The sequence below is a fragment of the Macrotis lagotis genome, chromosome 7, assembly GCF_037893015.1.
Source record: "Macrotis lagotis isolate mMagLag1 chromosome 7, bilby.v1.9.chrom.fasta, whole genome shotgun sequence".
In the NCBI taxonomy this organism is placed as follows: Eukaryota; Metazoa; Chordata; class Mammalia; order Peramelemorphia; family Peramelidae; genus Macrotis; species Macrotis lagotis.
The window spans coordinates 213,889,626-213,906,367 of NC_133664.1; the positions used below are offsets into that span (position 1 = coordinate 213,889,626).

The following is a 16,742-nucleotide window of genomic DNA, read 5'->3' on the forward strand; positions in this document are numbered from 1 at the left end:
TAAGCTAACAACTTGTGGTATATAATGGATCCAGGCTGAAAACTATATCATTTTTTTTTTCCTTAGGCAGCAATTCTTCCAAGTAAGCAGCGAACTTCACTACCTTCTGCAAATCCCTCTATATCACAAGCTTCCCAGAAACAGGTCTTCCAGTCACCTTCAACAAGTAGTAGTACGGTAACCATGAATATAGTACCCTTCAGGCCATGCAGACAGGATGAAAGGAATTTGTGGTTCAGGGGTCATGTTGCTCTGATATTTACTTTATCTTCCTTTACACTTGAACTATATATTATACCTAGTGGGATAAGAAAGTTTTTTTTTTTCCTGAGGCTTTGTAGTATTTGTCAAAGTATTTATTAAAAAATTTTATGCAAAATACATACGTTAAAAGAGCATATCAGAGTTCAAATTCAGTATCACTGGAACACTTTGTTGCCCTTGCTGATTTTTTTAAAAAATAGGATGTAAAGGCAATATGAGAAGACTATCACCAGATTTTTACTGTTGTTCAGTCTTTTCAGTTGTGTCCAACTCTTCATGACCCCATTTGGGGCTTTTGTGGCAGAGATACTACTGGAGTGATTTGTCATTTCCTTCTTCAGCTCATTTTACAAATGAGGAAACTGAAGCAAAAATGTTAAGTGACTTCTAGGATCACATAGCTAGTAAGTGTCTGAGGCTGAATTTGAACTCAAAAAGATGAATCTTCCTAATTGTAAATTTGGTATTTTATCTACTGTGCCATCTAGCTGCCTACCACCAGATCCTAAAACAATGAAATGTTATCCTACTAGGGTGAGATCCAAATTCTTTAGCCTCATTTTCAGAGCTCTTAATAGTCACCAAATTAATTTTTTTATGACTTAAAGAAAAAAATCAAAAACCTCTAATATGGTTCAGTTCACTGTCCCCTGATTATGCCTTATGCATTTTCTTTTTTGAAACTTATCACAACTGCCTCTCTGGTTTGTCTGAAGCCTTTCTTGACCATATCAAAGTCATACATAGTAAACTTTCTTTGCCTCCTGTGAACTGCTTTTAACTGCACATTATTTTCTTCATTTTCCTTGTGTCCTCTAAATTATAGATAAAGATTGTCTTTTTTCTATCTCTTCCATATCTTGAGCATGGTAGATATTCAGAAGATATTGTTATTAATATCTTAAGAAAAGGCAAGAAAATAAATGCATTACTAGGGTATAAATGTGAATGGGAATGAGTAATCATTAAAGGATTCTTTAATATGGAAACTACATGTATTCTCCATACATAAAATAAATCATTAGAATAAGTGCAAATTTTATATATTGTTTATGTTAGCCTTTTTTGTGTGTTCCATTATCTGGGTTTTGTATTTTGAAATAGGGTTTAGATCCTGTAAGGAATCTAAAACTACCATCAAGTTTTGAACATTGTGGAATTTTGTTAGATAGCTCTTGATGAAATTCTCTTACAAGAAAAATTGCAAACCACTGAAAATATGCAATTGCCTCTCTTAGGTATTCAGTGTAAATGCACCTTTGCCTCCTCGGAAAGAGCAAGAGATAAAAGACTCACCTTATTCAAGTGAATATAATCAGACTTATATTACAACAAGTACACAGACAGCACCCCAATGTCAGTTGCCAGCTACACATCTGGAGCACACTACTCCTTCTCAAGAACAAACTGGTAAGAAAGACATGAAATGTGAATGGATGATAACAGCAATTGTATACTAAGCCCTGAAAACACAAATACAAGAGAGCATGAGAGTGTCTGTCTACTTTGAGGGACCTTGAAAATATCACTACTTTTTCTCTTTTATTTAGGTACAGTAATAGTTTATAATCAGGATGGGGGATTTCTGGTATAGAAATTCCCTTCTTTTTTTTTTTTTAAAGATTTTTGCAAGGCAATGGGGTTAAGTGGCTTACCCAAGGCCACACAGCTAGGTAATTAGGAAGTGTCTGAGGCCGGATTTGAATTCAGGTACTTCTGACTCCAGGGCTGGTGCTCTATCTACTGTGCCACCTAGCCGCCCCAGAAATTCCCTTCCATTGATAGAGATTGGCAGCGTGTTTATAACTTAATATCTTACAACTGCTTTCAGTAGCAAGAGGTTAAGGGATTTACCTGTGGTCACATTGTGTGTAAAGATCAAGCAGGTTTTAAAACTAGGTCTTCCTGCCTGAGTGGCTCTCAATTTATTGTTATGCAATCTCCCATTTATTGCTGATATAAAAATACTCTTGCCAATCTCATTGGAGAACTCGGAGATTACAAATTATTACTAGTGTGTGTGAACCCAGGCTGTTTGCTTACAATAGGCAATTTGAGTCAAGTATGTCTGAAAGTATGACCCTGGAAAGTCATTTAGCATCTAGTTGTGTCGATTTCCTCATCTGTGAAAAGGTGATGATGGCTCAAATGAGATAATAATTATATAGTTTAATCTAAATCAGTTGTTATAGAGTATAGAATGTTGGACTTGAAGTTTGGAAGACCCAAAGTCCATCTGATTGTGATAGACACAGAGGTTTTTGTTTCGTTTTCTCCATTTCAGTAACATTTTTCAGCAACAATATTCATAATTCTTCTCTTGATATTCTTATGAATCCTCTCCTTGTGTAGCAAACAGTCAGCCTGAGGGAGCAATTCAAGTAAGCAGTGGTAGCCTTGCCTTTTATCCTGCCCAGACTAATGTGTTCTCCAGATCCACTCAATCATATCTTAGTAACCGAGGATCTGTTAGAGGATGTACTCGTGGCGGGAGATCACTGACAAATTCCTTTCGCTCCCCTGGTGGATATAAAGGTACGGTTTCGAATAAATTTCTGTTATGCTTCATTTTTTTGTCTTTTTAGTGTTTTTTTAAACTGCTCATTGCTTTTCTTTACAAGAGTCTTATCCTATAAAATAAAATATCTGATAAAATAAACAAGACTTGTATCACCTTTGACCCATTCTGTATCTACTGAGAGAGGAAAAAGAATTGTTTCACTGGTCCTCTGGAAACAAGAGGCCTTCATTTGTCTGAGTTCTAGTGTTTTATTTTGTTTCCTTTGCATTAATGTAGTGATTATGTCTGTTCTTAACATTTTACATCCCTTACTCTGCTTTAGTTCATAATTATATTCCCAAATGTTTATATAGTTAATTCTTCATGATTAATTGTTATGGTATTATTACATTCAATTCTTCTGAGATTATGTACTTGGTTACCTCATTTTTCTTTTGTTTTGCTCTCCCAACAAATTCTATATAGGTTTCATCAGACTTAAATGTCTTGACTTTTGCTTCTACCATGTACCAAGTACCATGTATATGTGATAAATTTCTTAAATATGATGAAAAAAAGTTGATTATATTCCTTGACATAGGAAAATCTGTCCATATTTTAGTGGGGGGGGTAGGTGTTTATCTCTTTCCTATGAAAATTCATTAGTGATTCTTGCTTCTTGACAAATCTTTTTTTTTTTTTTGCATAATAAGTAAACCTTAGTAACCTCAGTGACCTAAATATAACACATTCAACAGTCTGAGAGTTTTCCAGAAAATTCTGTGATTTAATCAAGAGTTGGCAAAACTATAGCCAGTGGGCCAAATGACTAGGGTTTTTACATTTTAAAACAAAATTATATTATATTTTGAACTGTAAAAGCCATTCATAACTCAGCAGTATGAAAAGGGACCTGGATTTGACCCTCAGAACATAGTTGATGACCCATGATTGAACCTTTATTTTATCCCTAAAGTAAAATACATATCTTGTTTTATGTCAACTTATAAAGTCAAATTTGTAAATATAAGTAATATATTCAAAGCTAAGGTAAGTCTTTTCAGCAAAGGAAAGGATAAGTTAAGAAGTATAATAGTGCTAATTTTTAATTTTTTAGGTTTTGAAACTTACAGAGGATCCCCTATCATTGCCAATGGCAGTTTTGGTCAGCTACAGTTCCAAGCTAGAGAATATCCTGGAACACCATATTCCCAAAGGGTAAGGGAAGATAACATACCGACTCACTTATTGATGAATTAAAGGAGTAGCTGTACTAGAATATTTTTTAAAAGCCATTTCTGAAGAATGAAATGTTCCTAAACTTACTTCGATGTATGGGGTGACAACTTCACACAAAGTCCTTAAAATATGTCAGACTAAAAATCCCGAGCAACAGAACATTGTTTTTAGGTTGTACCAACATACATTTACCATGGGCCAATTATGTAAAGTATCAAACTATATGCTAAGGAAAACAGAATACTTATGTATTATTTTATTAAAAATTGTGAAATTTGGAATAACATCTGAGGTTTAAGTCTACTTTTGACTCTTCAGTTACTTGACTCTGGCAAGTCAGTTAGCTCTATATGTTTTAGGAAACTTCCTAGAACCTTCTCTCATAATTCATAAGTGGTGATGTGCATTGGTGGAAGAAGAGGAGGGGCATTCTCTACTCTGATCATATATCCTTCTGTAATTACAACTAAGTTCATATGAGAGGAATACAGTCATACTAAATTCTGTAGAGGGAAAGGTCATTACTACTGAAATTAGGGAATTAAGCCAAAGGGGGTTGGCATTGGAATTGGGTTTTCAAGGGTAAGTAAAAATTAAGCAGGCATTCTAGACATTGGGAATGTAATAAACAAAAGACATTAAAGCAGAGGGAATGAATGGGAGATGGCAAGCAGTGTAGTTTGATAAATAGAGTATATATAGAGAATAGAGATGAAGACATCTGGAAAGACAGAATGATGCCCAATTACAGAAGACTTTGAATGCCAGTATAAGTTGTTTGGACTTGATAGGGAACAACTAAGAACCATTGAAAAAATTTTGTGCAGAATAATATCAGATATATGTATGTATAAAGAAGGTTAGTTAGAAGTATTAGGAAATTTTTATGAGGAGAACACAAAAGATGCATTGAAAAACTGTATCAATTATCCTGGTGTGTGGTATCAAAGGCTTGGTACCCTGGAATTGTCTGTTTTCTCTTTATCTCATCTTTCACATCCAAAGATAATTCTACTACAATTTTCTAATGTGGAATACTAGGTGATTAGTGATGCCAGTGATAAAAATGATGAAGGCAGGGGGCAGGGGGCACAGTGGATAGAGCACCGGCCCTGGAGTCGGGAGTACCTGAGCTCAAATCCAGCCTCAGACACTTAATAATTACCTACCTCTGTGGTCTTGGGCAAGTCACTTAACCCCATTGCCTTGCAAAAAATCTAAAAAGAAAATGATAAAGGCAAACAAGAACTGATTTTAAGGAGCAATGTAAATATAGGAATATTGATTTTGAGGTGCTAGTGGAACATAAGTTGTTCAGTCCAATTTTTCATTACTCCATTTGGGAATTTCTTGACAAAGATCAATATCTCTAGTTTGCCATTTCCTTTTCCTTCTCACTTTAGAGATGAGGAAACTAAACAAAGCAAACAGAGTTAAGTGATTTCCCTACCATCACACAGCTAGTAAGTGTCTGAGGACTGATGCTATCCACTGTGCCACTTAGCTACCCTCTGGGACTTAGAGCTGTTCTAAAGACATTTTGGAGATATGAGTCTGATGTTTGAGAGAGAAATTAGGGTTGGTGACATATTTAGGAATTATCTATGAAGCAATACATCATTTGAGGCCATGTTAGCTAATGAGTGAATAGTTGTTACTTAACCCTAATTCTTAACTTTTCTTCTCCTTTTGGAAAAAGCAGAACCCTGTGAAACAATAAACAGGGATAATAACTTACGATAAATTATTCTCATAAGATTTCATATCCAAATTTTATAAGAAACTAATTCAAATTTAGGAATTAGAATTATTTTTGGAATGTAGAATGATTTAGAATTATTTCCAAATTTATATGAATAAGAACTATTTCCAAATTGATAATTGGTCAGGATAAAAGGATGAACAGGTAATTTTATTTTTTTTAGGTTTTTTTTGCAAAACAATGGGTTTAAATGACTTGGCCAAGGTCATATAGCTAGAGGTAATTAGTAAGCTGAGGCCATATTTGAACTCAGATCCTCCGGACACCAGGGCCAGTGCTTTATTCACTGTGCCACCCAGCTGCACTGGACAGACATTTTTTTTTTATTAAAGATTTTATTTATTTTGAGTTTTACAATTTTCTCCCCAATCTTTCCTCCCCCCACCCCCCACAGAAAGCTATTTGTCAGTATTTACTTAGTTTCCATGTTGTATAGTGATCCAAATTGAGTGTTATGAGAGAGAAATCATATCTTTAAGGAAGAAACAAAAAAGTGTAAGAGATAACAAGATCATAAGATAATTTTTTTTTTCTAAATTAAAGGGAATAGTTCTTGAACTTAGTTCAAACTCCATGATTCTTTATCTGGATGCAGATGTTATTCTCCATTGCAGACAGCCCAAAATTGTCCCTGATTGTTGCACTAATGGAACAAGCAAGTCCATCAAGGTTGTTCATCACCCCCATGTTGCTGTTAGGATATACAGTGTTTTTCTGGTTCTGCTCATCTCACTCAGCATCAGTTCATGCAAATCCCTTCAGGCTTCCCTGAATTCCCATCCCTCCTGGTTTCTAATAGAAGAATAATGTTCCATGACATACATAGACCACAGTTTGCTAAGCCATTCCCCAATTGAAGGGCATTTACTTGATTTCCAATTCTTTGCCACCACAAACAGGGCTGCTATGAATATTTTTGTACAAGTGATGTTTTTACCCTTTTTCATCATTTCTTCAGGGCATAGACCCAGTAGTGGTATTACTGGATCAAAGGGTATGCTCATTTCTGTTGCCCTTCAGGCATAACTCCAGATTTCTCTCTTGAAAGGTTGGATGAGTTCACAGCTCCACCAACAAGTGTAATAGTGTCCCAGATTTCCAACAACCCTTCCAACAATGATGATTATCATTTCTGGTTATATTGGCCAGTCTGAGAGGTTTGAGGTGGTAAATCAGAAGTTTTAATTTGCATTTCTCTAATTTAATGATTTAGAGCAATTTTTCTTATGCCTATGGATTGCTTTGATCTCATCTGTAAATTGACTTTGCATATCCTTTGTCCATTTATCAATTGGGGAATGGCTTTTTTTTTTTAATATGACTCAGTTCTCTGTATTTTAGAAATGAGTCCTTTGTCAGAATCATTAGTTGTAAAGATTGTCTCCCAGTTTACTGCATTTCTTTTGAACTTGGTTACAGTGATTTTATCTGTGCAAAAGCTTTTTAATTTAATGTAATCGAAATCATCTAGTTTGTTTTTAGTGATGTTCTCTATTTTTTACTTAGTCATAAACTGCTTCCCTTTCCATAGATCTGACAGGTAAACTAGTCCTTGATCTTCTAGTTTGCTTATTATAATATTGTTATGTCTAAATCCTGTATCCATTTTGATCTTATTTTGGTAAAGGGTGTGAGGTGTTGGTCTAATCTAAGTTTCTACCATACTAACTTCCAATTTTCCCAGCAGTTTTTATCAGAGAGAATGTTTTTATCCCAATAACTTGACTCTTTGGGTTTATCAAACAGCAGATTACTATTATCATTTCCTTCTATTGCACCTATGGACAGGCAATTTTTAAAGGGAAAAAATCAAACTGGCAACTGCCATATAAAAAAATGCTCCAAATCAGTAATTGATTAAATCAAATACAAATTAGAGCAACACTGAGATAGAATTTTAAAAAGAGAACATTCATGCATAAAAATATTTCTAGTAATTTTTTTTTGTAATACCAAAGAACTGGAAACTTAAAGAACTTGCATCAATAGTAGCATGACTGAAGAAATAGTGACATATGAATGTAATGGAATATTATTACATTAAAAATGACAAAAGGGATGGTTTCAGAGAAAGGTGCAAAGACTTGTATGCAGAATAAAGTAAGAAGAAGAGAAAAATTAAACATTATTGTATATAGAAAAGCAATTTTGAGTAATTTAAAATCAGATTGGTGTGGCAACATAATTCTAAAGTCCTGGTAATAAAACATGCTGCTTATCTCCTGTCAGTACATGGCAAAAGGGATACATTTTTGCCCATAGAAACTGAAATTTCTTTGCTTGTTTATACATGTTTGTTTCAGTGTATTGCCTTTTGTTTTTTCTTTTCCTTTTAAAGTAACCTAATGCAGCACCTAGTTGGTGTAGTGGATAGAGAGCACTGGCCCTAGAGACAGGAGGACCCCTGAGTTCATATACAACCTCAGACACTTAATACTTACTTAGCTGTTGTGACCTTGGGCAAATCACTTAACCCTATTGCCTTGCAAAAATTAAAAAAGAAAAAGCAGCCATTTATTAATTATAACATAGGTTGTGAAATTTTGAGAGTATAATCTTAGTGGTAGGAAAAGAAGTGATTGTAAGCGGTAAAAGAGATGTTGGTTAACGTAAAAATGGAGTATACTTTCTCACTGTAAAATAACTCTTTAAAAAAGTTTATTAGTGATGGATGAGAGTTGGGATTGTCTTGGAAATCAAAGGGAAGAAATTTTAGGAAAGAAAGAAAAAGCATATTTTTGTATGAAGATAGGAAGGAATTTGTTGATAAAGTTAACTTCAGCATCTTCCTTTCTCATTTGTGTAAAAACGTGGAGAATACAGAATGGGCTTAGGAGTATAGAAGAACTAATAGTAGTAATTTGTCACCTTAGAAAAGTTAAGTAATTTGCTTGAGATCATATACTTTAATAAACTGTATAACTGAGATCCCAGCCCAGATACTCTCTCATTATAAATCTAGCAATCTTCCAACATAATTTCTCTTGATCATTGATCTTTTCATTGTAGCCTGGATTTTAGTTTTAATCTATGTGTATCAATTGAATTCTCTGTTCCTTATTTATCTGGGCCCTTACCCGGTGTGATTTTGAATAATCATTTTAATCTGTTTGGACCTCCCTTATCTATAAATTTAGAGAGTTGAACTACATGATTTCTAAGGTCCCTATAACTTTGTTATCTCAAAGAGGTAACATTGTGAATATTTAAAAATAAATCAAATTTCTACTTCTCATAAATTGAAGACATAATTATGTCCTTTCCTTGAGCTTCTTTAGAGAGTCTTTTGTGTAATGTTCCAGATGTTCATCACATTGGTTTTTATTTGAAATGCCATCATTATATCCATACCTGAGACTTATTTAATTTGTTTTCTGTCTTTAAGAAATGTAAATCTGGGACAGTTAGGTGGCACAGTGGATATTGTACTGTCCCTGGAGTCAAGAGGACCTGAGTTCAAATGTGGCCTAGATGCTTAATAATTACCTAGTTGTGTGACCTTGGGCAAGTCACTTAGCCCCATTGCATTGCAAAAACCAAAAAAAGAAAAAAATCAAAAAGAAATGTAAATCTTCTTATCCTCATCCTGATGTGAAGCTAGCATATAATGAAATTATTAAGAGCATTATGTTGTTTTTATTTTTGAAAGACTAAAAATACCTTACTATTCATTTGAAAGAAACAGTAAACTGCTTCTGGAGTATCTGTTTTAAAAACTGCTAGAGACAAGTGGCTTTGTTCAGATGGACAAGAGTTGATCAATACTGTGGTATCTCCATTTTAGGATAGTAATTTCCAACAGTGTTATAAAAGAGGACTCTCTGCTGGTTCCCGTACAAATTCAAGAGGTGAGTTTTCATGCCAGTGAGATGAATAAAAGAATTTCTGGGTAATTATTAATCAATTTATTAATTGTACAAATTAAAAAAATCTATTTTAAGGTCAGGGATTTCTCTGTCACCAAAAACTCTGCATAGAAGTTGCTGAATACTTAAATAGCTTTGGAAAAGGAATTGTCCTTGATGGGTGAAAATCAACTTTGATTAGTTAATAAGAAAACATTATAATGAAAGTTATCTTTTTTTCTAATGAGGGGCCAGGGGATGTGATTTTGATCTTGTCAACACTCCCAGATCGTTCCACCTCTAGTAATCTATACAAAAAATTCTGTTTTTCACTCAGTCGTACTGGTGAAGTTATGGTCTGGATGAGGGAAATTTGGGGACAAGGTCAGAAATCCCCTTGAGAGACTGGACTTTAAATGAGAATGCAAAAGTAGGATCTTTGGGTCCAAAATATAAAATTGATTATTTATATATTAAGAAAATAATCATTTTTCTCAGCACTAATCAGTGATTAGTTTATTTGCCTTAGTCCAAATTTGTAGGTCGTGTTTTCCTTTCAGTTGGCAATTGTAATTTCATGAATTTAGAATTGGAAAGGAACATAGTCACTATTAACTGTGTGACCAGGAATAAAGAACTTAACACTTTATCTTGATTTTCCTTATTAGCAAATTGAAAAGTTTAGATCAATTAAAAGTTCCTTCCAGTTCTGGTTTTAAGATTCCATATTGGTTTTATTTTCCTTCTATTGAAAAGGATGCTTAAATGATGAGTTACATACCATGGAATATTCCAGTGTTTAGAAATGCAACAGTATGAAAATATTACCTTCTAGAATGATTGATATAAAAGAAATAATTGTCCTTCAAAGTCTATTCCTTCAAATATACCAGAAATATATTTACACATTTGATTTATAGAATTAAGTTCAGAATGTTTATGTAAATAGCCAACTGACATTAAATATAAATTTAAAGTTAATTCTTCATTACAAAACATTCACTGTTCTTAATGCTATGTACCAGGATGGAGTGATTCTTCACAGGTGAATAGTCCGGAACGAGAAAATGAAACCTTCACCAGTATTGACTCTGGGCAGGGAGACTCTCGGAGCATGACCCCTGTGGATGTGCCAGTGACAAGTCCAGCAGCCACCATATTGCCAGTCCATGTATACCCTCTCCCCCAGCAGATGAGAGTTGCCTTCTCAGCAGCCAGAACCTCTAACTTGGCCCCTGGAACTTTGGACCAACCTATTGTATTTGATCTTCTTCTGAACAACTTGGGAGAAACTTTTGACCTTCAGCTTGGTAGATTTAATTGTCCAGTGAATGGCACTTATGTTTTTATCTTTCACATGTTAAAGCTGGCAGTGAATGTTCCACTGTATGTCAATCTGATGAAGAATGAAGAAGTTTTAGTGTCGGCTTATGCAAACGATGGTGCTCCAGACCATGAAACTGCTAGTAATCATGCAATTCTTCAATTATTTCAGGGAGACCAGATTTGGTTACGTTTGCATAGAGGAGCAATTTATGGAAGCAGTTGGAAATATTCCACTTTTTCAGGATATCTCCTTTATCAGGACTGAAAACCTGCTATAAATTTATACTGATAAAGCTCCTTAAGATTTGGGGAGCAAAGGAGAAACTGACCATTCACTTATGATTGATTTCATAGGCAAAATACTATTCCTGAAGCAATTAGAAGGTACTGTTCCTTTCTTTTTTCATTCTCCCATTTCCTTCCCCTCCAAGTGAAATCCTGAAATTGAATTACTCAGCATTGATCTAGCACTTCATAAATTGTGATGCAGCCTTGCTAGTAAAGCTGTGAATGTCTGTTATTTGCCATGAATCTTTAAAAACTGTATCAGTCTCCAAACTCAATACACTAATTGCCTCAAGTTCAGTAAAGTTACAATGCCTTGTTGTGCCTCAATAAAACAGTAATGTGCACTGTAGTTTTGCTGCTTAATTGAAAGTAGACTCTTGCTTTAGACTTGATAATCTATTTGCAATTATTAAATAACCACAGGGAGCATGTATTAGAGTAAAATGTAATATTGCAAATGACTTTTTCTCATTTTCTTAAATGAGCATTATTCTTTATTGAACATTACCTCCAGCTCATATATAATATACATGGATCCAATAACCTAATAGATTTAAGACAATAATAACAAGCTGTTTGACCTTGGATAAATCACAGCCTTTCAGAGTTTGTTTTCTCATTTTCTATTTGTATTACCTACCTCAAAATGTTGATTTTGCAATTCTAAGCATTCTACAAATTATTGGTCAAATATCATTAATTCTCCCATTAGTATTTCTATTGTGTGTAGTCTTCCTGTAGAAAATCTTTCAAATATTATTACTTATTCCATAAACTAAAGTGATTCCCTGTTACCTCTAATAATAAATACAAAATTCTGTGTTTGGGTCTTAAAATCCTTCATAACCTGACTTTCTGCCTACTTTTATAGTCATTTTACACCTTAATTCTTTCCATATAACCTGCTGCTCAGTAATATTTGTTTCTTTGTTGGTCCTCATACAAGATATTCCATCTCTAGACTCACATTTTTATTGGCTTTCCTCCATTCCTGGAAAGCTCTCCTTCCTTTGTCTCTCTAAAACAGAGAATATGATAACATTCTAAACTACTGGATCATTTTAATAGGAAAAATGCAATACTACTTGATAAGCCCCAATCGAGTACCTTCAATAACTATAGTTAGAAATGGACCAAAAATTTGTGCTTCTCAGTGCTCAATTTTCTTTTGTTTTTACATTACTTTCATTCCCTATATATTCCTCCTTTTTTTTAAGCACCCTAAGGCTGATTTGTATTTTCATTTCTTTTCACATTAGTTCTATCAGTAATTAGAGTGATTAAAGCAGGAAGTGAGAATTGGTAGCTTTTTCCAATTGATAGAAATCTTGGTACATACCTAACTCTCCAGGGGCTTAGGTGACTAAATTTTCATTATTCTTTTTTGTCTTTAATGTGCTTAAGTGTGTTCTTTGAGCATCTTCTAGTCATTTTTCTTCAGAATTTGAAAGATTTATAAGTTCAGAAAATGAAGGGAGGGCAGCTAGATGGCATAGAACATAGAGTATTGGTTTTTAGAGTCAGGAAGACCTGAGATTATATCCAGCCTCAGACACTTAACTAGCTGTGTTGATACTATTCACTTAACTCTTAATTCATTTAATCCTAGTTATCTCAAAAAATAAATAAAGATTATTCATTGAGTTAGTTATATGACATACTAATAACTTTCATACTTCCATTTCCTTCATGACTTTTCCTACATTTTATTCCCTTTATGGATGTTAATTTATTTTTTCCAAATGTTATTTATTTTTTCCAATTTCATGAAATAGTTTTCAACATTCAGCTTTTTGTAAGCTTTTAAGTTCCACATTTTTCTACCTCTCTCCTTTTCCTCTCCTCTCCCTTCCCCATGAGAGTGAGTAATGTGACATAGTTATACATGCCTTCATTTTATTTCAAATAAAACCAACAGTTTAAATTAAATTTATTACATATATATATATAAATAATGTAATAGATTTATTGGGAAATAATTTATAATTTTCACTCTTATAACTAAATCTGTTGTGTTAATGTAATGGGTAGCTTGCTTTTTTACTGCAAAATTTTCAAAGTATGTAATTAATTTTGCTACTCAGTACTTTCTCAACCGTAATAGAAATTATCTTTATAAAACTATTAACAAAAATAATCTAGATAGTTGTAAAATTTTTGTCAGTTTGTTTGCTAAACCAGAGTATTCACCCTTTGCCAAAAAATAACATAATCAGGTTCAAACACTTGTTTCAATATACTGGCATACGACAATTCAACACTTTGTTCAGAAATAAAATTAAATATATCAGTTGTTCATGGCAAATGTGTTCCTTTGCATACTTTAAAATAGATAGGAACTTTAAAATGAGAATTTGTTCTACAGACCGTCAAATGAATCATAAACATTTTCTATCTAATCTGCAGAACAGATTTTTTTTCTTACATTGGGTAATATTAAAAATTTGAAATAAAATAATCTATTTCATACAATTAGATCATCTTTCTGGATCTTGGTATGAATAAGAAATTTGAATTGTATCTAGAGGACTCACTTTTTCAAAATGCAAGTTTTAGGAGGAAATTTTTGCCATAGAAAAATTTGCTTCCTCTTTTTCACTAAGAAAAATTTCTTTAACTCAAACACCCTTTGGAATCTTTTTGGCAAGAGAAAACCCTTGTCTTTTGCAGTGATAAAGTATTCTGTGCTCTGCTCCTGCATTATCACAATTTTACTAAGACATTCTCTTCACTGGAGTTTTAATAAGTTGATTACTCTTGTAATCAGCTTGAATAAGATTTTAGACCTATGAGTTATATAAGCAGTCAATTGATGTTATAAATAGAGCCTGTAGAAATTACTTCTTTGCTTATTAAAAGGATCCAACTTTATTTGGAAAATTTCTTAGCTTGCCAGTGTTTTAGACATACGCTTTTTGAATATCTGTATGATAGTCTATGAAAGACCAAATATTGGCCTTTCAAAGACTAGTATTTGTGAATCCCAGGAATAAAGTGGTTGTATTTTTTGGTTTTGGACTTTTATATGCTTCGTGTTGCTTAGACTTTCATCATGAAAACTAGTTGTTGCTTGTAATAATTTCAGCTGCTCCTAGAGATCCCTTTAAACTGGTTGTGTATTGCTCATGAAGTGTTTTTATTTATTTTTATTAGGTATTTTTTTTTTTTGCAAGGCAAATGGGGTTAAGCAAGGCCACACAGCTAGGTAATTATTAAGTGTCTGAGACCAGATTTGAACCCAGGTACTCCTGACTCCAGGGCCAGTGCTTTATCCACTGCACCACCTAGCCACCCCATGAAGAGTTTTTAAAAATTTAAAGACAAAAAATTTTTTTTAATTAAAGACAAACTAGAATTTAACTAGTGAAAATTAGTGTTTAAAATTATAGTTATTTGGGGGAAATAACTTATTGCCAAAAGGAATGATTTGAAAAATACTAATCCTAGTATATAATTTACAGGCCAAAATCAGTTTGCTATGTGTACATGCTGTTTTTAAATTTTTTAATACTTTATTTTTTCCTTAATTACATGTAAAAAACAATTTTTAAATTCTTCTTAAAAATTTTTTGAGTTTCAAATTCTCTTCCTACCTGCCCTCCCTCCTCCTTGAGAAGATAAGTAATTTGATATAGAATATACATGTGTGGTTAGGCAAAACACATTTCCATTCCACATGTAGTAAGAGAAAACACAGACCAATAAAACTCCTACACAAATATTTTTAAAATAAACTTTGATCTGCATTCATGTTATATTAGTGCTTCCTCTGCAGGTGTCTGATTCATTTTCCTTCATAAGTCCCTCAGAATTATCTTGGATCATTGTATTGCTGAGAATAGCTAAATCATTTACAGTTGATCACTATATGAAATTGTTGTAATGTGTGATGATATTCTGATTCTCCTCATTTCACTCTGCATCAGTTCATGTAAGTCCAGGTTTTTCTGAAAGCATTCTTACCATCATTTGTTATATATCACAATAGTATTCCATCACAATCATATATCACAACTTGTTCAAACATTCCCCATTTAATGGATATCCCCTAAATTCCCAATGTTTTGCACCAGAAAAGATATTGCTATAAATATTTTTTTTATTCCCTTTGGGATTCAGATCTAGTTAGTGATGTTGCTCATTCAAAAAATAGTTTTAAACCCTTTGGGCTTAGTTCCAAATTGCCCTCCTGAATGGTCAAAGCAGTCCACAACTCAACCAACAATAATATTGGTGTCCCAGTTTTCCAACATTTCCAACATCTCCTCCAAAGGTTGTCATTTTCGTTTGCTGTCAATCAATCTGATAGGTGGGGGGGGTACTTCAGAGTGATTTTAATTTACATTTACATTAAAATAGTGATGCAGAATATTTAATTATATAACTATAGCTAGCTTTCATTGTCTTGAAAACTGCCAGTTCATATCATTTATCAGTTGACTGACTCAGTTCTCTATGTATTTGAGAAATGAAATCTTTATCAGAGAAACTTGATGTAAAATGTTTTTCACAGTTTTTACTGTATTTCTCATCAATTTATTTTTCTCCCTATTTTATTCTATCCATCCTCAGAAATGTTTTGTTTCTGACTATTTCCTCCCCCAATTCACCCTTCCCTCTCCTCCTATTTTCTAGTAGGATAAGACAGAATTCTTTATTCAACTGAATATGTATCTTATTGCCTTTTTTAAGCTGGTTCTGATGAGAGTCAGGTTTATGTACAGTCGTCCCCCCCCCCCCGTTCCCCACACCCTGAAAATTTCCTCCACTTTCCCCTCCACTCTAAAAACTCTTTCCTCACTCTTTTCTATTAGATAATTTACCCCATTCTAACTCTTTTCTCCCTTTCTCCCAATACATACCTTTTTTTTTTCCATAGTGAGATGTGGTCATTGCTTTGCTGGCCTGTGCTCTGGTTTGTTAACAACCACAATCTTTTCAACTCTGAAACTGTGATCAGTGTTCTTGCTCTCCTGCTGCCACAAGCTCTGACATTCTCTTCACCTTCCCAGGGCTGTCACCCAGATCTGACTTCGGGCAACACAACAGAGATCTGCACCCAGTGCTACTAAAGGGATCCCTGCAATCTTCTGATAATTTTGTTTGTTTCCCTTTATGGTCTATGGGCTAAAGACTGGAAATTTATCACTGCCACCACTGATTCAGTTGCCCCTGTTGCTGGTTTGCAGGGGCAAGGCTTATGCTGGCACAGCCTGTTCTGGAATTCACTCCACTCTCAACCTGGTGTGACAGACCATTCCTTTTGACCTGCTTAAGTTTTCTTGGACTGGAAAATTTTCACCACATCCAGAATTCATTTTGATGTGTCATTTAAAGTTTGGAAGGGAATTTGTGAGAGCTTAGATTATTAGTCCCTGCCATCTTCGCTCTGCCCCTCTATGCCTGCTTCTTGTTCAAATGGAGAAAATAGCATGATCATATAATTCATTTCATATGCCCATGCTGTTGGCAAATTTTATCCTTGTAGATTTGAAACATGATGACTCATTTAGCTGTT

At 33.9% G+C, this 16,742-nt stretch overlaps 1 protein-coding gene across 4 annotated transcripts in view; it reads left to right on the forward strand.

The window, feature by feature from the left end:
- Positions 1-14,242, forward strand: part of CAPRIN2 (caprin family member 2) — a 59,493-nt gene extending 45,251 nt beyond the window's left edge. For 3 of the 4 annotated variants that reach the window (XM_074194794.1, XM_074194795.1, XM_074194797.1), the window contains 6 exons: positions 67-177; positions 1,503-1,674; positions 2,617-2,799; positions 3,882-3,982; positions 9,550-9,613; positions 10,636-14,242. In XM_074194794.1, coding sequence (XP_074050895.1) covers positions 67-177; positions 1,503-1,674; positions 2,617-2,799; positions 3,882-3,982; positions 9,550-9,613; positions 10,636-11,201 — 1,197 coding nt within the window. In that variant the 3' untranslated portion in view covers positions 11,202-14,242. The remainder of the gene's footprint in view (positions 1-66; positions 178-1,502; positions 1,675-2,616; positions 2,800-3,881; positions 3,983-9,549; positions 9,614-10,635) is intronic. The other variant, XM_074194796.1, reaches the window with a different exon arrangement.
- Positions 14,243-16,742: the final 2,500 nt, after the last annotated feature.